A 24,678-nucleotide genomic window follows, 5' to 3' on the forward strand; every position below is an offset into this window, starting at 1 on the left:
CCTAAGTGGACAGATTTAAGTCCACCTTAGCTAACAAATAGCTTTGTGCATTATCGATTATACCCTATTGATTCATTATTCAAGAATTTAATGTTATTGGAGAACATACGGGCTCTGGCCATGACCGTAATTTAGTGGTACCATTTCACGATAAAATCACTGGGTCATAGGGCCTCGGTCATAACCTTTTATCTGCGGTGCCATTTGGCGACGAAACCACCGATTAGAGGACATGTACCACGTCCTTATTGTCAAGAGATGGTTTGAGAATAAATCATAGTGATATTCTCGACTTGACAATTACTCTTTGTGAGCTGAAGTGCTTTTCAAATGTTTCCACCTTGACAAACAATTGCGGATGATGGATTGATCTTTAGCTTTAAGTGTTAGATAATCAGTTTCAATTTTAAATATTGATATACTTACTAGATGTAAAGCTTTGGAGTTTTGATAGAATTCAAAAATTAACCCCTCTGATTGAGATTATCTTTTAACACGGTCATTATTAGAGTGACTTTATTATCACTTTATTTTTTTATATTTTATGAAAATTTGGGAGGCATTTTAAATATTTGGGGTACCCTTCGATTGAGATTTTTTTCAACACGACCATCATCAGGGTTATTTAAATAGGTCGTGTATTTGTCAATTAAATCATGTCAACTTTGACCGCCCACTGAAAGAGGATTAGGTTCAATTATTGATATTGTGAGTTATCGTACGGATATTAAAAATAAAGAGTTTTATGCTTTTAGTAATGAACATTTCTTGTAATAGACCTCGAAGACCTAATATAAATATATAAAATCAAATACTATGGTCGGCGCTACGACCGTGTATTTGTTCATTAGTTCAAATCAAGTCAACTCTGGTCCGTTCAAAGAGGAGGATCGGACTTGAACTCAAGTTCTGTGAGATCTCGTTCCCTTACTGTTCCTCTCTGAATTGGATTTTTCTCCCAGGATCGGCCGGGACGATATTGAGATCGTCCAGGCCGATCAGTGCATTGAAAACGGTTGATTTCTGGAGTGTTTTCTGTAATGATTTCTGGACTGGATCGTCCAAGCCGATTTTGGATCGTCCTGGGACGATCAGTGCTTGGCAAAATCCCGAGAGCAAGGGTTTTTGGCAAATTAATTATCGGCCTGAGGAATCGTCCGGGCCGATTGGATTTTGTTCGAATCGGCCAGGACGATGTGGCGAACGGCCGGGCCGATCAGACTAAGGTTATAAGGAAATCAGCTCGTTTTGAGGAGAGAGAAAATATTTTTTATAAGACGAAAATATCTGAGGAGAGAGAGAGAGAAAGAAAAAGAGAAAAAAGCTTAGATTTCGGAGGCCGCGGAGCGCTTTTCGTCCGACGCAGCTGTTGGGAAAAGTGTAGATCTCGTGGTAAGGACTTCGAATCATATTTCTGTTTTCAAAGATATTGATTTTTGATCGAGATGTGCACTGTTTTGTGTTTTCGTAGTCGAATTTTGGACCTGATCTGGTATTGACACAACTTTCACCGCACAACTTTTAGAATGTTATAGATATGAATATTGTACACGATTTGAGTATTTTCTACGATGATTTTACCGGTCGGAATTGGTTCTACGCGATTTTAATTGAATAGAAAAATATCAGGATGTTATTTGATATGGATTCAGTAGAAGAATAGTCTTATATTGTTGTCGTGAACATTCTGTTGTAATTTGGTGAATTGTGATTTTGTAGGATTTTTGTGTAAATTTGATAGACTGCCGTTACGCTGCCGAATTTTCGTAGGATTTCTGATTTGCCTGAGATTGATAAATTGAATAGATATGAATGTGAATATTGATATGATTGCTTTAATATTGACTATTGAATTGATTATTGATTGATTATTGATACTGGAACACAAGTGGAACCTGGTTGAACGTTGGTTGGAGATTGACTTGACCTGTACAGGATGGTGGGCCGACGGGCTTTCCTTTAAACATCGATTATGGATATATGGATGGGAGTCATAAGGGGTTTATAGAAATGCCGACGGGCGGCCGACGGGCAATAGAGTGACGACTCTTTTTATTGAAACCAACGTATGGATATCTACAACAGCAATATGGATTCTACAACAGCAACATAGCCAGTTGATTGTACTTGTCCAGTATTACCGTATTGACTGCATGTTTGCTGTATTGACCTATGGATTTACTGCTTTATTGATTTGATCGGATTTATGGATTTACTGTATTGTACGATTTAATCGATTTCATTGATTGATCGCTGAGCATTGATACTATTGAGCATTGATATTGATATGGATGGATATAGATATTGTATTGATTCAATTGATGCTATGGACTTGACACTATAGATTCATTGACATTATTGATTTTAGACTCATTCTATTGTTTCTGCACCGTATTACCTGCTGCATTTGATTCATTGCTAGTATAGATTGAAATTTATCGTATTGCTTTTCCGATATATTTTATTGACTAGATAGTATTGATTTGATCGATTGATTCGATACGATTGATTTGACTGATCGACGGATTCTTCTGAGATTTGACGTACTGATTGATTGAGTTTGATTTATCGGTTCTTCTATCGCTGCATCGACTATTGATTTCATCGACTATTGATTTCCGTACTGCATTGACTACTGATTTGATTTCCGCTGCATAGACTCATTGATCATTGACTGTTATGGATTTGATAGCAGTACCGTGCTTTGATTTCAGTTGTAGCTTTGGTGACCTGCTGGGCTATTTAAGCTCATTATATGTGGGTGACAATTTCAGGTCCGAGCAAGGCAACTGGAATGGAGTTCGATCAGAATGTCAGACGAATCCTTTCACTATGGATGCCTGGGGCGTCACAAGTTCACTTTTGACCCGTGCAGCATTCTCAAACGTCAAGTGTGTGCTTACATCACGCTCATTGGGGCCCATGCGGGTATTGAATTGCATGTTTCTTTATGTGCATTTTACATAATGTATTTGTACGACGATTATATGTATGCAGTACAATGGGTATATACGACATTTGCATGTTCAAACACACATACTCATAAATGTACTAGGACGAAGCAACACATCGCTGCCGATGAAATGCCTTCTGTCAAGTTGGGTCGATACCTCCTCTTACTAAGTAGACCAGGGACCATGATAGCCCGGGACGCATAACCATATGATCTTGATCGGGCTCTTCTGCCACCTAGTTCAACACGTTAACTCAAGTGCATGAATTCTAGTCATGGAAAAGAAGTGCGACATATTTTAAAGAAGATAAATGCTTTAAATATACCAAACAAATATTTGTAGCTTTTTAAAGCTCATGCTTAATCTCTTATTTCCGTGATGTTGTGTCTATTGCTTTTTTTCTAATTATATAATTCTGTAATTATGTCGCTACCCAACTTTTCAAATAAAAAAAATTAGATATGATAGATTACATTAGATCTTACAAATCATATACATGTAATTTTTACTTTTAATTAAAAAAAATACTATTTTCTTCCATTTAAAAATTAGAATCATAATTTTTTCAGAGAAACTCCTTTTAAAATAAAGTTCTCTAATGTTTTTGAAATTTTGGAGGGGGCTTTCTCACTATGGTTTTAAAATGATGTAACTTGACTTTTTATACATATAATATTCTTTTCCTCTGTCAAGGAATAAAAAATCCAAATTATCAGGGAGCTTTATTTTGAAAAGGGCTCTCTCATTGTCTCTCATTTTCTTTCCCTTAAAATTATGTATATAGATAAAGACAAATATGTGCACAATAGCTTCACAAAAACATAAATATATTGTACTAATCCTGTAAGAGAAATGACTAAGATATATACTGCAATCTCTCTCTTGAGTAATGAGTACTCTTAAAAATTTTATTCTTCTGTCAGTATCCAGCCTTTTTTTTAAAATATGAGTATTTAAGTATACTAAATTTGATAGCTTCAGATAGATTAATCATTTAATTAGGTAAAAACAGAGAAAAAAAACAGTAGAAAATGACCCGGAACAAAGAAATTGTAGTAAAAGTCTAAACAAGCTGAACTAAAAATATATAACGAAAAATAGAAGGCAAACCTTTCCAACATCATTCCGTCCTAAATCTACAAGCATTATGTGTTCAGCACGTTCTTTCTCATCTATCAATAGCAGCTGTTCTTGCATCTTATCCGCTTTCTCTGACATTCCTCTTCTAACAGTTCCAGCAAGGGGCCGGTTAACAATCTTCCTCTAAACAAAGAAAAATAGTTGCATATTGATACAAGATTTTAATAAATTTTGTTGATTTAACAGATGTCAGATAGCAACTTATCTCCCGCTTATTAGTTCCAAATAAAAAAACTGATGTCAGACAGCAAAAGGTGGAGTACAAAGAAAGTAAAATGGAATCCCAAACATGAAAGGTGGTCAAGACACGCAGATGGAAAATTTTAGCTAAAGAAGGCCCACTAATATGCCATATGTTAAGCTTACTAAGGAGGCCATTTGGGTCATGATAGACAGACATAATCCTCAACGAGTTGTTGAGATTGAGAACATACTCGAGCAACACAAGAAAAATATGAAGGGTCGTAATGTTGACAGCAACTTGTTTAATCAAATCATGCTTCCATCTTGTGAGCTTGAAACTTTCATCTATAGGGAATCAACAAAATGGGTGAGTACCATAAGTTAAAAGTGTGGGGAATTCAACACACTAAAAAGCACCATTGATCAAGTGAGCTCCGACATGTGCAGCATCCTAAAACCAATTGTTGATATTGTGGAGTGAACTGGGTGGTACAAACTTTGGGACATCATTAGTTATAGCCTGATTCTCCACACTGACCTCAAGATTCCTTGATTAAGGAAGCTTTCTAGCCTTATGGGTACATATCATGAACTTGATGTTGCGACTCATTGCTCACGAGTTTATATTTTTTATGATAACAAACACTATGGCTCACATCTTTATGTTTAATAGTATTTTTCATTATATACTTGTTTTGTGTCTATATTAACATTTCAGAAAAATCATACTTCAGATTTTTGAAGACTTCAAATCAGAATAGATTTTGGTTCATTGTAAAATGAGACTGTATTTTTCATTTTATTGAGTCTAAGAGAGTGTGATTGTAATTAAGTAACTGTGCATACACACACTGGGGGAGTGTTTAAAATTTGCAAAAATTTTAAACTAATCGTACTTTACGAATTCATTTCGTGCGGGACGATTTGTTCAGTCATAAACTCTTACGAGCAGTTGGACGAACGTCTTGGGTCTGTTCTGGCACTAAAAAAATTTTCTAAGTATGGATCGTACGGGACGATCCCAGTTTCGTACAAGGACGAACGTCTCGGGTCTGTTCTCGCACAGAAAAAATTTTTCTAAGTATGGATCGTATGGGACGATCTCAATTTCATACAAGGATGAACGACTTGGATCCGTTCTTGCTCATTTCGTCCTGACGTTTTGTATAGACGAAATTTGAAAATTTTTTCATACTATTCGTCCCGGACGAACTTAATTCGTATGGACGATTCGTACAGGACACTATGCATTCGTACGAGCGATTCGTACAACACAATACGTGTTCGTACGGGGACACTATGCATTCGTACGAGCAATTCGTACAGGACACTGTGTTCGTACGGGGACACTATGCATTCGTACATGCAATTCTTACGGGACACTATTCATTCTTACAGGACGATATGCGATCATACAGTACGATCGTATGATAGTTTCCTTGTAAATTTCACTTTTTGGATGATTTTTTCATGTCTTTTCTATATAAGAAGTCCTAAAAGCTGTCAAAGAAAGGCATTTGTTGTGAATTTATCTTGAGAGGGATCATTGAGTGTGAGTGTTTGGGAGAGAATATGAGAGTGAAGTGTGAGAGATCAAGTGATCGAGGGGGTTGTGAGGGATTCACAAGGTTACCCAAAGCGATGATCTCTTTGTTTCCTTCAAGTTTCTGCTCATCTCCTCTGAAGGCTCTTAAGTGAAATTCTTTAACATCGGTCGCGGGTTCTCTACCGACACTTGGAGGGTGTGAAAGGACGACAGTTCTCTGCCGACACTTGGAGGGTGTGAAAGGACGACGGTTCTCTGCCGACACTTGGAGGGTGTGAAAGGACGACGGTTCTCTGCTGACACTTGGAGGGTGTGAAAGGACGACGGTTCTTTGCAGCACCGCGGATTGGTGGAAGAGAGAAAAATTGTCAAGGCTTATCCGCCTTGCTGTGGGGGCAAAAGAAGAGTCACTTTGGTATAGTGCAATACCTGAAGAGGGAGTCTTCATGGAGTGGATGTAGATCTAGTTTGACCGAACCACTATAAAACTTGGTGTTCTTTTATTCTCTTTAATTTTTTGCATTTTTATTTTACGTACTTTAATGTTTTGTGGTTGAAAAATCTTTTGTGTTAAAATTATAAATCGGTTTTCTAAAATTTACAAAGAGTTTTTTAAATTTTATTATTTTGCAATATCAATCGACAATCGGTTAAGAACTTAACAAATTAAAAGACACACATTAAGACTTATGTTAATTAACACATAAGAGTAAAACATAAACTTGAAAATAAATCAAAGAATAACACATAAAAGCTATCAAGAATGCAGTAGAAATGTAGAATAAAACATAAATTTGAAAAAAAAAATTTCATTTTACCTAAAGCAATCCGCAGTCGCTGGAGGCTGGAGCACCGTGCCACCGAGCAGTCGAGCACGCTGGAACGCGATCGCCCCCTGGAAGCGTGGAACGCGTCGATGGCGTCGTCGCTGGAAGCCTGCCTCTCGCTCTCGCGTCGTCAAGCCGTCAATCGCAACGAGTCGGTTCGGGACTTAGGGCTTTGGCATTGCAATTTTTTTTTTTTTTTTAAAACAGCGACCAGCCTGGGGTAATATCCGAATCGAGGGGGGCACGTGCCCCCGTGGGCCCCCCCCTCACTCCGCCGCTGTTGATACATCTTGCCAGCACACAAGAACACCTTGAAGGAGATGGGAGGTTAAGCGAATTTGTGCACTTCATGTTATGTTTTGAGGGCGGGCATCCCTCCATCATTGATCGGAGGCGTGGTTGAGTTCTAACACTCTGCCAAACACTTATTAGATGGACCAAGAGGCCCTAACTATCACAATATGGGAGTTACATATCGTATCTAGATTGCTAAAATTCATTCTTCGATATGAAGAGGGTATATCGCCGAATGAGGAGCTTCTCAAAACATAAACTTTAGCTAATGGTCACATATGAGGGGAATTGATTATGCCAATAGTCTTTCCTAAGATTTTATGCCACTAGTGGCTGCCTCACAAGATGGTGGGGTTGTCAACACATTCTCAAGATATTATTCCACTATATACTTGAATTTGCAACTTTATTTAGGAGGGTAGACTGGACATCGCAGGATGTTACAATATAATCCTTTTGAGTTTACCATTAGAGAGGGATCTATCCAAACTACTGTTTTGCTAGCTGCTAGCCCTGTTTCATGTGGTGAGGGCATCTCCTTAGTGCCAATGATTCTTAGCATGATATACAAAATTCTCAAGGCTATTTTAGAGTTAGCCTCCCTTTATGTTCAAGATGACCGATTCTCCTTAGTACGCTAACCAAATGTGTGAGGTATTTTAGACAGCATGACTGGATTAACATAATTGATGGTAAAGATTGTCAAGGTAGAATTATTTTTACTCTTTAGAGGGCAATCATTACAACTTGCAAAGCACTTTATTAGCACGAGACTTGGATGGTTATGTTATTAACCACTCGATTATTTTATAAGGATATCACTCAAGTAGGTAACTCAACAATTTTGATTCTCCCAGGGTTTAGGTATGATGGATCACCTCTTATTCTTGGTATGGTTGATGTTAGTCAAGTGCTCAAAGTCCTCTTGGAGACTCGAATGTATGTTGCCACTATGACATGGGTTCACCTTCTTAGACTTGGCATCAAGTTTAAATTTTTTTTTTTAATCCTTCTCATAGTCGCACAGAAGTTAACTATAATTGATTGACCTCAACATGGCCATCATTTCCAACTTTTCTAGAGCAAAGATCTCGTAAATAAAAGTGTCATGTGTAGCAATTAGGAGTTGCAGAAGGTCAAAGAGCTCGCCGCAATACTTCATAGGCCAACAGCACCAGAGATAACTGTTAGGCGGGCCCCTCCGGTCCTTACTTACTCTCGGCGGTCCCCACATGGAGTTAATTCAAGGGTTGGAGGGAAAATTTGAATGGAAAGGGGGGGAAATTTGAATAGAAGGGCTGTTTAGGGATTTTGTATGGGGATGAGAGTTAAAGAGGGGGAAAGGGGGGAATTAGGTCCTCATCTTGAATTTGAATGAAAAGTTTGAGATCTCATTGTGTGCTTGAGCTCTAGGGTTTTCTAGAGACTTGTGGAGAGTTGTTCTTCCTCTCGAATCGAAGGACGTTGTATCTTTCTTTGTTTTCTTGCATCTACTAGTGGAAACCTTGTTTCTTTTCCTTATTTTTCTCTGTTTGGGTGCATTTCCTGTTGCGGAGCTGCTGTAAAACTGCTGGGACAGCAGTTTTGCTCACTGTTTTGGGCTGATTTTGACTAGGGTTGCTTGCGAACTCAAGTATTACCTTAGGATTACTTGCGAACTCAAGTATTTCCTATCAATAACATCATCAGCTTCTTTGTTTTACTCTCATTTATGTATTAACTTAAATTCTTGCTAGTTCATGCAGGCTTAAAGCTCTCTTCTTTAATTTCATAACAAGTGATTGAGCCATAGTAGGAGAGGGCACACCTTCGACCAAAGACCAAGCTATGCAACAATCTACTGGCTAAACAAAGGTGTATTCCCTAAACCAGAGACGTAAGCATCTCCATCATGTGGAGCCTCCTGTGGACTCTGAAAATTCGTGCCCAGTCCTCTCCACGCCTCTTTATTAATTGGGAGAGTTTTAACGAGTTTAATTTATGGGGTAAATTTTAGAAGGCGGATTAGGTTTTACATAAGACACTACCCAAAGATTTTGCCCTTATTTTGAGAGGACTATATGATCGGAGTTCTAGTTTCTCATAGGCGCAATCCCCTAAGGTTAATTACTCCCGATAATGAGAGAGAACTTTTGATTAACACTAGTCATTAAATAGGTTGCAATAATTACCTAGCTTATAATAGCAATGATTTTAGGGTTTGAATTTGGTTTTGAATTTTGGATTTTATGACTTGAAATCTATCAACATATACTTGAAATCTATCTTATATTTGAAATTCGTCATTTTTGGATAAATACCAAATAAATTGAACTTATAATGCTTAACATAAGACAATGAACTCGCTATTAAAGAAGTGATGTATTGAAAAAATTATTACAAGAACTAAACTACAACTACAATAAACTTTTATCTCACCACATGGGGTCGACTACATTAATCATTTTTTTCTATTGTATTCTATTAAGACTCAAATTCTCATTTAAATCTAATAAAAAAAAGAATTTTTAATACTTTCTAACAAAGACTTTTTTGATCTACCTCTTCATTTCTTAAAATGGGCCGACTCTAATATATTTATTCTCCTAACAAGGTCATCAGTAGGCAAAAATTTTAAGTGACCAAACAGTCTAAGGAGACTCTCGAATCATATTTGTCACTAAAGTTACTCCAACCTTTTCTAGGCATATACTCATTTCGCATTATATCTCTAAGTGTAAAGCCACTCATCCACCTAAGCATCATCATCTCTGTAGCACTTAATATAATTTTATGCTTCTCTTTTAATGGCCAACATTTTGTGACTTAAAGCATTGCAGTTCTTAACACCACCTTATAAAATATTTTATAATAACAAATGAAAATATTTTTAGAAGTGCATAATGATAACCAAGCTATCATTAAGTATATTTCATCTTTGAACAATTAGGAAATGAACCAACCCAACTAAATTATGTTCCAAGTCTAAAATCACAAATATCCTCAATAAGGCTTTTACTTAGAATGGGGTTTAATAATGTAGTTAAAAAGCAAGGTATAATCAACATTTACAACCTAACTCGAAAGGGAGTATTGGAATAATCATGAATACTTGGCCGGCACATTTCCATCTACAATAACTCAATAATCCATGGAAAACAATTTTCCATCAACAAAAATCCAACAATTTGTGAATAACAACTTTCTGTTCACGATAATCCCACAATCTACAAACAAAAACATTTGTGGCTCCGAAAATTCGGCCCCGGCCCCGGCCTCCGCCCGCTTTTCTTTTTATTCGGCGAGAGAGTTTTAACTGTTAAGTTCCGAGGTAAATTTTGGAAGGCATATAGGTTTGTAGATAAGACACTACCCAGAGATTTCGCCCTCATTTCTGAGGACTTTATGATCTGAGTTCTGGTTTCCTATAGGCACAAGCCCCTATAGTTAATTACCCCTCCCGATAACGAGAGAGAACTTTCGATTAAGGCTAGTCGTCAATCAGATACGTAGGATATACGTGTTATCTGGCATATAGTAGCAGCAAAAAATTTAGGTATTTGAAATGTTTGGAAGTTTGGAAATTTGGGCGTATTTGATATTTAAAATAGGAAATTTCACCATCTTGCACTTAAAGCGGATGGTGGGGGAATGGATGATAGACCCGATCAAGATCCGATGGTTCCGTCGTCCCGTGCCGTCATGGTCCCTGGTCTACTTAGTCAGAGGAGGTAGTCGACCCAACCTGACAGAAGGATCCTTGTCGGCAGCCATGGGTTGCTTCGTCAAAGGGGACCTTGTAGACCGGGGTTGAATATTTGTCTAAGGGGACAAATTTGAATCCACCTTAGCTAACAGAGGGCTTTGTGCCCTATCGATCATATCCTATTGATTCATATCTCAAGGATTAAACGCCATTAAGGAGCGTATTGGCTCTGATCATAACCGCTATTTGTGGTGCCATTTGGCGGCAAAACCACTCGATTCAGAGGGCCCCGGGTCATAACCGTTTACCTGCAGTGCCATTTGGCGGTGAAACTGCCGGTTAGAGGACACGTACCACGTCCTTACTGACAAGAGATTGTTTGAGAATGGATCCTAGTGATATTTTCGACCATGCATTTGGCTCTTTGCGAGCTGAAGTAAACTTTAATTTGTCCGCCCCGGCAAACTGTTGCGGAGGGTGGATGGATTTTGTTTTAAGTGATTAATGGGTTGAATTTCAAATTTAAATATTTTTGGGATTTTTTAGAATTTTTTGGATTTTTAGGTTTTTGGATATTTGGAATGGACTTTTGGGAGACAATTGAAAGTATTTGGGAACCCCTTCGGTTGAGATCTGCATTCAACACGGCTATCATCGGGGTGTTTGGGGTCATTTCTATTTGTAACTTGAACCTTGTCAACTCAGCCGAAATATTGACTGAGGATCGGGTTTCGTAGGCTTCGTACATTTATTAGTGAATTCATATTGTTGTAGGCCTTGAAGGCCTAATATGAATGTTTTAAAGCAAATATACCGATCGCCACAACTTTATATTTGCTTAATGGTTCGAACCCTGTCGACTTCTATTGACCCGTATAGAATGATCGGTTTCGAACCTAAATTCACTTGTCAACCCGCGCAGCATCCCTAGACGTCACGTGTGTACCAATAACACGCTCGTCGGGGCCCATGCGAGTATTCGATTACATTTACCCCTTTTAGTGTGCTTATGTGTATACAAACTATTGTGCACGTGCGGGGGTATTTTGAAAGTATTTGTATACGCCTTATGTCTGCTTGTACGGAGGTTGCAGATCCGGTGGCGTGGCGTAACAGCTCAGGGATTGAGTTGTTCGCTGTTTCGTACAGGTAGACTGTCATGCACTACTCGTTACTTAGAGACCGTTGTAGGAATTCGTACATCTTTCATGTGCATCGGGATTTCATCTCCCACTTGTAGCTTGTTGTTAACTTAGACTCTGATTTGTTCATTCATCCAAAGCCCTAGTCCTATGTATTTCATCAGACCCGACTTCAAGGTCCAGCCCATGCTTGAGTCTTGTATGTCGTTATAGGTTCAACTCTTGGCATCCCATTCAAACTCAAGTCCCTGTTTCGAATCCAGCTTGAGTTCAGTTTGCGTTCCTTGATGCTGCACAGTTCGAGTTTCAAATACAAGTTCAAGTGCTTGTTTAGGTCTCTTGTGTAGTTCAAGCTCCACTTGTCATTCTGTTTGATTCAAATTTGTAAGTCCTTGCAGGTTCAATTATAAGTTGAAATTGCTTTGGATTTGGGTTCCAATTTTGATTTTTATTTTATTTGAATTTGGCTTTTAGAAATCATTTGGAGTTTTGATTCTGGTCCACAAGTCCACAGTTCATTTGAGTCCACATCTTTGTTCTTTTGAGTTCAACAGGTCCAGGTACGATTTCACCCGAAATTTCGACAGCCTCCCGGCGTCTCCCCCGTTTATGGGAAAACTACGAGAAAACTGGGCCTTTCCCACCACGCGCAATAAAGGCGTGTATGGCAGGTGTCCTCTGACGAGAACACCGCGGCCGTGATTTTTTGTTTCTCCCACCACGCGCAATAAAGGCGTGTATGGGGTCTTCGACTGTACCTGTTTAAAAGACACAATTTGCTTTCCCCAAGCTCGGGGGTACTTATAAGTGATCCCGTCGCGCCGTAAGTGCCGCACCGGGGTCCCTTCCCACCAAGCGCAATAAAGGCGTGTATAGGCGATTTTCCGGTGCGCCACGAACGCCGAAGTAGAGTTTAGGCTATTGCTCGCTTCGTCGTAAGCATCAGACCAACATCCCATCCCACCATGCGTAATAAAGGCGTGCATAGGAGTTTTTCCAGTCTGCTGCAAACAACGACGCGAGAATCCGAGTTTAGAGAGTTCGTACCATCGCGTGCTTTGACGGTACCTGTTTAAAAATGCACAGTTTGCTTTCCCCCCGCTCGAGGGTACTTATGAGTGACCCCGCCTCGCCGTAGGTGTCGCACCGGGTTCTCATCCCACCACGCGCAATAAAGATGTATAGGCGGTTTTCCGGTGCGCCACGAACACCGAAGTAGAGTTTAGGCGATTCCCGCCTCGTCTTAGGCGTCGGACCGGGGTCCCATCCCACCACGCCCAATAAAGGCGTGTATAGGCGGTTTTCCAATCCGCCGCATACAACGAAACGATAATCTGAGTTTAGAAAATTCATACCTTCGCGGGCTTTGACGGTGGCGGAGGCTCGAGGATCGAGGCATGGAGAGGGTATATTTTATTAATTATAATTAAGAAATCGATTAATTATAATTAATTAAATAATCATTTTTTTACTAATTATAATTAATCAAAATGATTAATTAAAATTAATTAAGACAATAAGTTATAATTAATTTAAACAACAGGAAGGAAAAGTCATAGGAGCGGGGTCGGGATCGGAGCGTCGAGAGGCGGCTTCGGCTAGACGTCGGCTTCAGGTAAGAGGAACTCTCTCTATCTCCTCTCTCTCTCTTTCTGCTCTGGATCGGAAGGAGCAAGGGCGTCGGGATGGAGATCGGAGAGCTCGGCAGTGGGAAAGGAAGAAGGGAGGAGTTCAGAAGTGGCTTGGAGATCGTCGTATGGGAAAGTCGAGAGCAGCGAGAGTGTCGTGGGAGAGAGTCGTGTGAGCAACGGGTATTTAACGACGCGATTTGGGTACGGCTGAGCGGATCTTACGCATGAATTCCAGGAAACGACTCAAACAGCGCCGCTCTCAGCGGGATTTGCGGGAAGAGATGCGAGTCCAACGGCTCCAGCAAGGATTTCGGGGATTTCAACGGGATTTCAATTTTCGTCGAGTCCGAGGTTTGCGGGATATCCGGAATTTTGGGCAGCAACTCGATGGAGACGAGGTAAGTAAATCTCCTCTCATATTTCTTTCTCATTTGTTATTTATCTAGAGGTTAACAACATTCCATCTATATTACGTAAAATTCTGGATTCAGAATTAAAGATGGGTTTTCAAATTTATTTTATGCAAAGTTTCTCATATTTTTTTACACATAACAAGGGAATAAAAATCAATCATAAAATTACCAACTTTCTACTATCCTCTACTCTAATTCTAATTTTTAAGATTTTGACAAAAGAAATACAATTAAGGATGAAAATAAAAAAGTACTTTTTTTAGAAGAGAATATTCAACAAATGTGGATGAGATATTTTGCTAAGCTTTTCAATGAAGATTGTAAAAATATGATTGGCTTTAGTGACCTTAACATTCTAAATGAAAATAGAAATTTTTGTTTTTATCCAACAACATCAAGCCCATAAATTTTTGCTCTAGTCATGGATAATCTTACTAGAGATTTGCAAGAGGATGTTCCCTAGTGTATGCTTTTTGCTGACGATATTCTTCTTCTTGATAAGACTAAAGCTGGAGTTGACGGTAAACTTGAATTATGGAGGTCAATCTTAGAGTCTAAAGTTTATTGTTTCAGTAGATCTAAAACAAAATACATTGAGTGTAATTTTAGAAGTAATAGATCTAGTGGGGGGTTTTGAATTTGAGCAATCAAGTCATTAATAAGAGTACACGTTTTAGATATCTTGAGTCTATTGTTCAAAGTGATGGTTAAATAGATAAGGATATTATTGGTATAATTCAAATTGGATGGATGAAGAGGAGGAATACATCAGGCTTGTTGTGTGATAGAAATGTACCACTCAAATTTAAGAGAAAATTCTATAATATGGTGGTTAGACCTGCAATGCTTTATGGCGTAGAATGTTGGCCATTAAAAGAGAAGTATAATATTAAGTTAAGTATTGCAGAGATGAGGATTCTCAGGTGGATGAGTGGCTTTACTCTTAGAGACAGGATACGAAATTAGCATACATGTGAAAAGGTTGGAGTAGCTCTAGTGGCAGATAAGATTAGAGAGAGTCGCCTTAGAGGCTTAGATGGTTTGGTCACATAAAACAGCGGCCTTCCGATGACCCGGTTAGGAGAGTAGATGTATTAGATTTAACCTATGTTAAGAAAGGTAGAGGTAGATCTAAAAAGACTTGGTTAGAAAATATTAGAAATGACCTTTTTTTATTATATCTAAATGAGAATTTGACTTTTAACCAGACACAATGGAGAAAAAGGATTTATGTAGCCAACCCCACCTAGTGGGATAAAGGCTTGATATTGTTTTTGTTGACAAAAGAACTCTAATTACATTCACAGCTATTAACATGGATCAAATTTTCTTAAATAATTTTAGAAGCAAATAGAAGGGAGTCCAAGAGATCACTCTCAATGAGCAAAAAAGTATCTTGCATATTTCTCAAGAGCTTCAAAAAGTTAGAAAGATGGGACGAATTGTTCCGGAAGGATATTAGGGTTCCTTAAAATTGCAAAGTTAGGCTCTCCATCAACAAAAATGCTACAAGCATTTATAATTAGTGCCATAAAATCCATCACAAATAACTTTTGAAAATATATATGTCTAATGAGAGAAATTATCCCAATATAGATAAAGGGGAATGCTCAAAAAATAGTGAAGGCGTAGTATTATGGTAAGAACACGGGAAGAGATTCAACCACTTATCATTAAAGAAAGCTCTATCTAATTTGGACCTAACAGGAGTATTAGTTTAGTTGTACCATGAATACAATAGATCCAAATTGAGAAGTTTAAATTGATAGCATGAAAAAAGTAGTTTTTAAAATCCACAAGTTTATTGTGCAAGGGGAAATTACCACTAATTTTATTCTTGATAGCTCTGATGCAGTTCAAATCATACATCACTATCCAGTCCAAATCAACATACAAGGATCTACTCACAATGGAGCGCCATAATAGTTTTATTTCTTGAGCAGAATTGCTAGCATGCACAAAATTCAGAATGAATGCACGATTGAAAATGAACAAGGGGAAGCAGATCAGTCATTCAACACAAAGCAAGTAATAAGTAGGAGGAGCATAATTCCCCATTAGGCATCACCATAGTTTCCAAATGGACTTGGGCATAGTGGTTGTGCCCCTATTCCTTCATCTTGTTAGCATCCATTTTCTTCTTATTGTATTCTGTGTAGCTACCAAATCGCACTATCAACTCATCAACTTCGAGCAAGGGAAGCATCAAAAATTCAATTTACTCCAAACAAAAAACATTAAATGTATGCCTCACTTTGAGATGCCCAAAAACCATCTCTAGGTTTACGATTTTATGACTTGAGAGATGCTTGCACATTTTATGTTTAAGGGATAATTGTCAAGGATTTATGCCTCAAAGCGTTCGAGGTGCACCTCAAATTAATAACCACTTTAAAAAAAAAATTAATTATATGGTATACCTAATATGGCTTATATCTAGGTTCAAATTTTTATGTTAGAATTTAAAAATATAATAAAAATAAAAATAAAAATTTTTAGGTTGGAATTGTGAGAGTCAAGCACGCGCGCAAGAGAGAGAGAGAGAGGGGGTTTTGTAGTTCATTAGTAAGCAAGTGGGAAGTGTGCAAGTAGTATGAAGTGCAATGAAGAGGGGCAGGGCTATGAGCAAGGTGGGCTGCAACTACGAGCAAGGAGATCAGCTATGCGACTACAATGTGAATTATAATCATCATGGTATATTTAAATTTTATGTGAATGCTTACCTTGAATCTTCGTTCAAACTTTCAATTTAGATTAAGAATTAAGATTAAAATTTTGTGTGTGGGTAATTTTGTGGTTTAAAATGATGAACTAAGTCATTATGCAGATTGCTTATGACACATTTATGAATTGTTTTAAATTTTATGGATTTTTTTAAGACTTATGCCTCGAGGCTCCTCATCTCATTAAGGCAAAATACCTCAATTCCTAATTTCATCTTCTTAAATCTTTTAAAATACTAATTTAACCTACTCTACAAATAATTGTATTGTTGGATAACAAGGAAGGAAATTGTTGAATAACATAAACTTAAGCCTAATAATGTAAAAATAGACACAATGAGGAAAACCAATCAAGCTCTTCAATTAAAAAAAAAAAAGCAAAAATATGTCAATCTTGTGATGTTATTAAGGATCATACTATAATGTTAAAAAAAATGGTAAAGTGGATTTCTTTAAAAAGAAGAGTTTTAATCAATAATTCCTTGAACTATAACTCTTTGAAGGAAAGACAAAAGGATGGTGCATATAAATAATGTTGTCAAAGTGCGCTTCAAGTTCACTTTTTAAGCAAAACCATGTACTACAAAGCATTGAGCATATCTCAAGCCTGCAATTTAAGAATAGAGATCGGTTTAGATTGATGCCAGCATAAGTGCTATTAAGGTTCACACAAGGAGTGTCTAAATTTTCTAGTCCTGATAAACAATAATTTTTCCCATCATGTTTCGCACAAATCTGAGTTGTTCTCCTCCGCATGGCAAGCACAAATGCCACCCAAGATGTAAAAGCTCATAACTCACTTGATCAACCATATCATCAAACAAATAGCAGGAGAAGAAAGGCACAAACAACCTCAAGTGAACTGCAAACACAAACAAATGGAACTTTGATTTCAAGCCAAGTTTTTATTTCTTTACTTCATTTTATACTTCAACTCTTCCTCTTTTACTTTTGAGTCCCAAAACTCTTTAATTTTTGTTTTGATATTTCCTCCTAAACTCTTTATCAATGTGAATGTGTTTATAATAAAAATATGCATAAAACATCTCTTTAGTTTAGTTTTTTTTTTTTTTTAATTGAGTACTAGTTTGTAATTTTTCTTGCTAATATTTGACTTAGAACGTCATAAATCATTTAAAATTATGATTGGAATTAAGATTGCTGAATAACATAATACTATTTAATGTTCTATTGTTATGTGAGCTTCAATTAGCTAAAACATGCATTTTGTTTGCACTTCATTCTTCAAAGGAAAAAAAAAACTTTCTGCACATTGACAATCTTGCTTGTAAATGTCCAGAACTTGAAATTTCAACAAAAATGCAATAACTTGCCTTCTTTACACGTGTGAGGATTTCAGGGCTTGATGCTACAAGTATACATCCCCTTGCCTAATATCAAAGATGAAATGAAATTAGAGAAACCGGAAATAATAATTAAAAACAATTGCAACTATGCTTAGCCAGCTACAATTATGGGATAACCGAAACATTAGAAAATTAGCCAATGCTGGAAATTACAAACATACTTGTACATAAGCCATATATGGACTTGGATTTACTATTCTTAATGCTCGATAAACTTCAAAGGGAGTCGCAAATGTACGTCTTTCAAATCTTTGGCTTAAAACAACCTGAAAAATGTCACCCGCAAAAATGTGTTCTTTTGCTTGCAAAACAGCCTGCTTGTATTCTTCTGCGGTGATTGTTGATCTTTTCAATGGAGCGCCAAAGTGGCTAGTATGAAATTTGACTGATCCAGTAGACAACCTTGGACTGCACCAAGTAGGCAAAGGCATTAACAAGTAAAAATCGCATAGACAGATCTTAAAAAAAATAAAAAATAAAAATTAAAAAATTAAAAAATAAATAAATAAAAATTAAAAAATTAAAAAAAAAATTAAAAAAAAAAAGTAAAAAACGCATAGTCAGATAGATCTTAAAATATTGCAAACAAAAAAAGAGATCAAATGTTAGGTCAAAGCTACTTACAGTTCCATATTCTGTAATCGTGACAACATAGCTTCCAATCTATTTCTGCCATTCTGATAAGCATCCTCAATAGAAGAGTAGTGACGCAAATGCACCCAATGAATCACATAAGCTTTCTAGGGACAAACAAACAAGGAAGTTCAATTAGGCAAATATCATAAATAACCATTTTTATAGGGTCAAAATATTTGGCCAGCTCCCCTCCATCACAGGGCAAGGGAAAGTACCGCTCGGTCTCATGACCACTGTATCATAAGAAACCACTGTTAAAGGTAAAACAAACAGTTCAGTAAAAATCTAAATATTCATTTTAAATGGTGACACATTGAGACGACATGCAGCAGATAATGGAAAGTCTTTTTTTTTTGGGACATTTAGGCCATTTAAGGCAAACTCACACACACAACGCATACACATGGACTCGAACCTTGGACCTCTTAGTTGGAAGCCTAAGCTTTCAACCAATAGGCCAAGGAGAGTTGTGTGATAATGGAAAGTCATGTTCCCAACTACTTGCAGAATGAGCAGTTGGTTACGTATATGCACATCCAGGGTCATAAACCGGGCAAATTATTGCATCCGGTCACCGGACCCGGAAAATAGGTTTGGACATCCAATAAAAATTTGCCACGTCACCTGCGCTTTTGACTTGCGCTTTGGTTGCGCTTTTGACTGCGCTTTGACCTGCGCTTTTGACTGCGCTTTACTTGCACTTTACCTGCACTTTACCTGCGCTTTACCTGTGCTTAATTTAAAATAATATTTTATTAATATCCGGACCTATCTCCGCGTCCGGTGACCGGATGCAATAATTTGCCCATAAACCGAATGTGTATGAAGGTGAATACACACCAAGACAATTTCATGTTCCCAGCTGCTATAGTAGCTGTTAAAGCACAGAGCCTACACCATGAAGCATCGGGAAAGAATTCTAGAAGTTAACGAATAAAAATTAACATCTTTTGCTGTATTGCATACAGAAAAATCTTAACATAAAAGATGTCAACATTTTCTAAAAAGTTATCAAATTTTCAATCACAAATACTCAGATTTTCTAAAATTCTCACAAGCTCGAGCATTGAACTGATAGCATACCTCAACAATGGTAGTGATTATGGCCCCACGTCATTCAACATTAGGGTCATATTAAGACTTATAAACCTTTTTAAGAATTTTTAAACAAAACGACAGTAATATCCGTTTTAGAGTTGGAGAAGAAAGCATTCATATTTTTCTCAGCTTGTCCCATTACTGATCCAATTTTGAAGACACCTATTTCCCATATATTTTAAAATCTTTCACTTCTTGTGCCTCGTGCTTCCATAACAAAATATAAAACTTTGGGGGTCCTTATACACATTGGATTTAGTAAAGATGAATTTTATGAGTAATGAAACTGCAAACCAGATTGGAACCATACCAATCGAGCAGAAAAGAAGGCGTTTGTACAATTGCTTCTTGCATACGCAAAGGCAACAAGCACTAGCATCGTTCAAGCCCCAGGGAATGAAGGTGTCAATTGCTTAAGACAATATCTTATTCACAAAGCATCTTAGAAGAATATAAATAACCTTCTTTAGCTAATGAAAAATACTTGGAAGAGACGTCTGACAATACACAATTCATCTTTCTACAACCTTTTAAATATTAACTTGTAGCATAGAAAGATGACTTCACTTTGCTTAGATAGAGAATAAACATGGAAATGCCAACAGCATATAGTAACTCAAGCATATTAACTGTATATCCACGTCAGCACAAGAATCCTGCAATCTTTAAATTCTTTACTTATTATCTGCACTCTACACGTGTATGAACTTGATTAATTCTTATCTCTAGACAGCTTATATATAGATCACTGTACACCTGCGTTAATATATGAATTCCATTTTATTCTTCTTCCTCTTCTCTGTGTCTCGTTCTCTGTTCTTTAGTAGTTATCATGGTATCAGAGCAGGTTACTCTGTGATACCTAGTTCTTTTCGTCGCTCCCCTCCCTCCCATGGAGTCCTCCTCAGTTTCGCCTGCTACAACATCTAATCCTACCTCCCGCACTCAAGGTTCTACCGATTCCCTCTCAAATCAAATTCCTGGTTAGGAACATCAAAAACATCATTTCCACTACTCCTGGTTCCAACAACTACCCCATCTGGAGCTCACAAATTCTTAAAATTTTCCGTGCATATGGATTTGAAACCTTTCTTGATGGTTCTTGCAACTGTCCGTCCCCTCAAGATTCATCTGATTCAAATCCCTACACCTATCATACTTGGATTCTTATAGATCAAAACCTAGCCGTTGCACTTTACTCGGTTATCTCCCCCACAATCTTGCCCTATGTTCTTGCTTTAGAACACTGCGCCCAAATCGGGGAAACGCTCGCTCGTCGCCTTTAGTCCACTACGCAATCTCGTCTCATCTACCTTAAAAACGAACTTCATCACACCTCAATGAAAGATCAAAGCATGACCCAATACCTCCTTAACATCAAAGCGAAGGTTGATGCTATTACCGCCACTGGTAATCCCCTAGATCCTGAGGACGTCATACTCTATACGTTGAATGGACTTCCAGCGCAATATCAAGCTTTTAAAACTGCTATAGGCACCAATCTAAATCCCATCTCGCTAGATGATCTTTATACCCTCCTCAGTACCGAAGAACATAATCTTGCTAACGAAATCACTCGCGATCTCCACAATCTTCAAGTAACTGAAACCCAGATGGCCCTTACAGCTTATCGTGGTCATGGAAGATGTCGAAATACATCTAATCGCGGTCGCAGCAACTGAGGCCGATCAACTCAAAGCTATCCCGGTCGGTCCGAGAGGAATTCTTCCTCCAACGTTACTTGTCAGATTTGCTTCAATAAAGGACATTCTGCTCTTCGTTGTTGGCATCGTCACGATTCATCCTACAGTGAAGATGCTCAAAAACCTGCCCTCTTTTCACCCACTGAGTCCACAACCAACTCTGATTGGTTTCGTGAAAGTGGTGCTACCAATCACCTTACATCTTATCTATCAATCTTGCGTCACCCAAATATTACATAGGAAATAATCAAGTTATTCTTGGCAACGGACATAATCTTCCAGTCCAACACTCCGGTAAAGGAATACTACCCATCCCGGCTGGTAATCTCAATTTACAAAATCTTTATCATGTACCAACCTTTCATTTAACCTTATATCCATTCATCGCTTAACATCTGACAACCAATGTAGTATCATGTTTTCCTCTAACGGTTTCAAAATTCATGACATGAAAACCGGCCACCTTCTTCTTCAGGGTCCGTGTATTGACGGACTCTATCCTCTTCAACTCTCCGCCTCCAACAACACTCTAGCTCTGCTTTCCAGACAAACCATTCCTAATCTCTAGCATCGTAGGCTCGGCCACCCCAATTCTAGCACGCAGCATAGTCTAAAGAAAAGTCTACCCAACAAATGTTTTAGTTCATCTTCTCAGTTTTGTAATTCCTATAAACTGGCAAAATGCCATCGCATCCCTTTTTCTCCATCTAAAACCACTACTTCATGTATTTTTGAACATGCATTCGGACGTATGGGGCCTATCTCCCCAAATATCAATGCAAGGCTATCATTACTGCGTATCGTTTATAGATGATTTCTCAAGATTTTGTTGGATCTATCCAATTCGTCATAAATACAAAGTTTTCTCTAAGTTTGTCAAATTCAACAAAATGATTGCATGCCAATTTAATAAACACATTCTCACGTTCAGATCTGACGGTGGTGGAGAATATATTAATAATAAATTCAAAACTCTCTGCACTCACTGGGGTATCAATCATCAATACTCGTGTCCTTACACTCCAACGCAAAACGGCATTGCCGAAAGAAAACATAGGCATATTCTAGAAACCATTCGTCTTCTCTTTGAAGCCAATCTTCATTCCTCACTTTGATCGAGGCACTTCACACAGCTACATACCTCATTAATAGGTTACCGACCACCACTCTCGACAACCTCAGTCCTTATGCCAAACTATACGATAAATTAATTCATATTCTCACTTGAAAAATTTTGGATGTTTATGTTATCCTTGGCTGCGTCCTTACACCAAGTCCAAACTATCCCCTTTTTCGTTACCTTGTGTCTTTATCGAATAAGCTACTACTCAAAAAGGGTATCGCTGTCTTCATCCCCATACGGGAAAAATCTACGTATCTAGGCACATAATTTTCAATGAAGACATATTCCCTTTCAATCAAATTCAAAATTCTGTCAACTCCATACCATCCTCTCAATAGTTGCCTCCCCTTCTACTTGTTCCTACCTCTAGATGCAATCCATCCATTCCAGCTAACTCTTCACCCGACACTACCTAGCTCACTCAATCTTCCCGTAACCGATCACCTTCTCCTCAACTTCAAAACAATATCACATCCGGTTCTTCCTTGCATACCAGTACTACTCCACCCATCCCGAAACCAACTCATCACATCCAAACTAATCTTAAAACTAGAAATCTCAAACCTAAAACCATATTCAACCTCTTACATTAACAAAATCTCACCGATCCTACAACCTACACCGAGGCCAACAAATTTGAACACTGGTGAACGGCCATGTCTGACGAATTTCAAGCTCTCCAATCCCAAGGAACGTGGGAACTTGTCCCCCCACACTCCTCGCAAAATCTTCTTGGTTGTCGCTGGACGTTTCGTACAAAATTCCTAGCTAATGGCACTATAGCCAGATACAAGGCTCGCCTAGTCGCCCAAGGCTTCAATCAAGAAATACGGACTTGCTATACGAACACGTTCAGTCCGGTAGCGAAAATGCCAACTATTCGGATTCTCCTCTATATTGCTTTTCATCACAACTGGCAAATTCATCAGTTGGACGTGTCTAATACTTTCCTTCACGGTCACTTAAACCATACTATTTACATGAAACAACCACCTGGCTTCCTTGACACCATACATCCTAACTACGTTTGCAAACTGAAAAAGGCTCTCTATGGTCTAAAGCAATCACCTCATTAGTGGTTTGCTACCCTTTCCAGTCATCTGCACTCCCTCGGCTTCAAAACCAGTGACTCTGACCCGTCTTCACTAATCTATAATCAATCCAACATCCTCATGTATCTCCTTGTCTATGTGGACGATATACTCCTAACAGGTAACTCTCAATCATCCATCCAAGATCTCCTACAAAAACTCCACAATCGATTTCGTATGCTAAACCTTGGCTCAATTTCTCACTTTCTCGGCATTCAAGCTATTCACACCTCTTACGGCATACACTTAAATCAAACCAGGTTTGTTGAATTTATCTTACTCAAAGCATGTATGTCCGCATGCAAACCCGTCGCAACTCCATCCCCGGTTAAATCTTCTTCCAAACCCTCCACTTCAACCGCCTTCCCCAACCCCACACTCTATCGTCAACTAGCTGGATCCCTTCACTATCTTACTCTCACTAGACTCTATATTTCTTTCGCAGTAAATAAAGTCTGCCAACACATGCAGAATCCATCCAATGCTCACTTTGAAGCTCTTAAATGACTACTTCAATACATTCAAAGTACGTGTCATATCGGTCTACCAATATTTCGTGACTCAATACGTCTTCAATCTTATACAGATTCCGACTTGGCCGGTATCTCCACAGATCGTAAATCAATCTCCGGTTATTGCAATTACCTCGGCTCATCCCTCATTTCTTGGAGTGTAAAGAAACAAATAGTAGTCGCTAGATCTTCTACTGAAGCAGAGTACCGTGCGCTAGCTTTGGCCTCCGCTGAAATCATATGGATTTGTTGACTACATAACGAACTTAACTGCTCTGTTTCGCAACCAATACCACTATTTTGTGACAACACTTCAGCAACAGCCTTGGCCAATAACCCCGTCTTCCATGCTCGAACAAAACACATCAAAGTCGATTGTCACTTCATACGAGACTGCATCAAGAATAATGAAGTCACTATACATCACATCTCTACCAAAGACCAAATAGCCGACGTGTTCACAAAAGCTCTGTCTATCTCTTGATTTCAACAATTGGGAAACAAACTAGTTACACCTTCAGATGCACCAGTTTGAGGGGGCCTATTAACAGTATATCCATGTCAGCACAAGGATCCTGCAATCTTTAAATTCTTTACTTATTATCTGCAC

At 38.2% G+C, this 24,678-nt stretch overlaps 1 protein-coding gene across 6 annotated transcripts in view; it reads right to left on the reverse strand.

Annotated features, from left to right (window-relative positions):
• The window catches only part of LOC110104411 (anthranilate synthase alpha subunit 1, chloroplastic-like), a 59,902-nt gene that overhangs the window by 20,241 nt on the left and 14,983 nt on the right, over positions 1-24,678 (reverse strand). For 5 of the 6 annotated variants that reach the window (XR_003703255.1, XR_003703254.1, XM_020833507.2 and 2 more), the window contains 4 exons: positions 18,530-18,645; positions 18,067-18,313; positions 17,873-17,929; positions 4,065-4,217 (listed from right to left, as the gene is read on the reverse strand). Coding sequence is in view for 4 of the 6 variants with exons in the window: in XM_020833507.2 (XP_020689166.1) it covers positions 4,065-4,217; positions 17,873-17,929; positions 18,067-18,313; positions 18,530-18,645 (573 nt within the window). In the remaining 2 variants the exon portion in view is untranslated. The remainder of the gene's footprint in view (positions 1-4,064; positions 4,218-17,872; positions 17,930-18,066; positions 18,314-18,529; positions 18,646-24,678) is intronic. The other variant, XM_028701269.1, reaches the window with a different exon arrangement.

This window comes from Dendrobium catenatum, unplaced genomic scaffold (genome assembly GCF_001605985.2).
Source record: "Dendrobium catenatum unplaced genomic scaffold, ASM160598v2 fragScaff_scaffold_1664, whole genome shotgun sequence".
Taxonomy (NCBI): Eukaryota; Viridiplantae; Streptophyta; class Magnoliopsida; order Asparagales; family Orchidaceae; genus Dendrobium; species Dendrobium catenatum.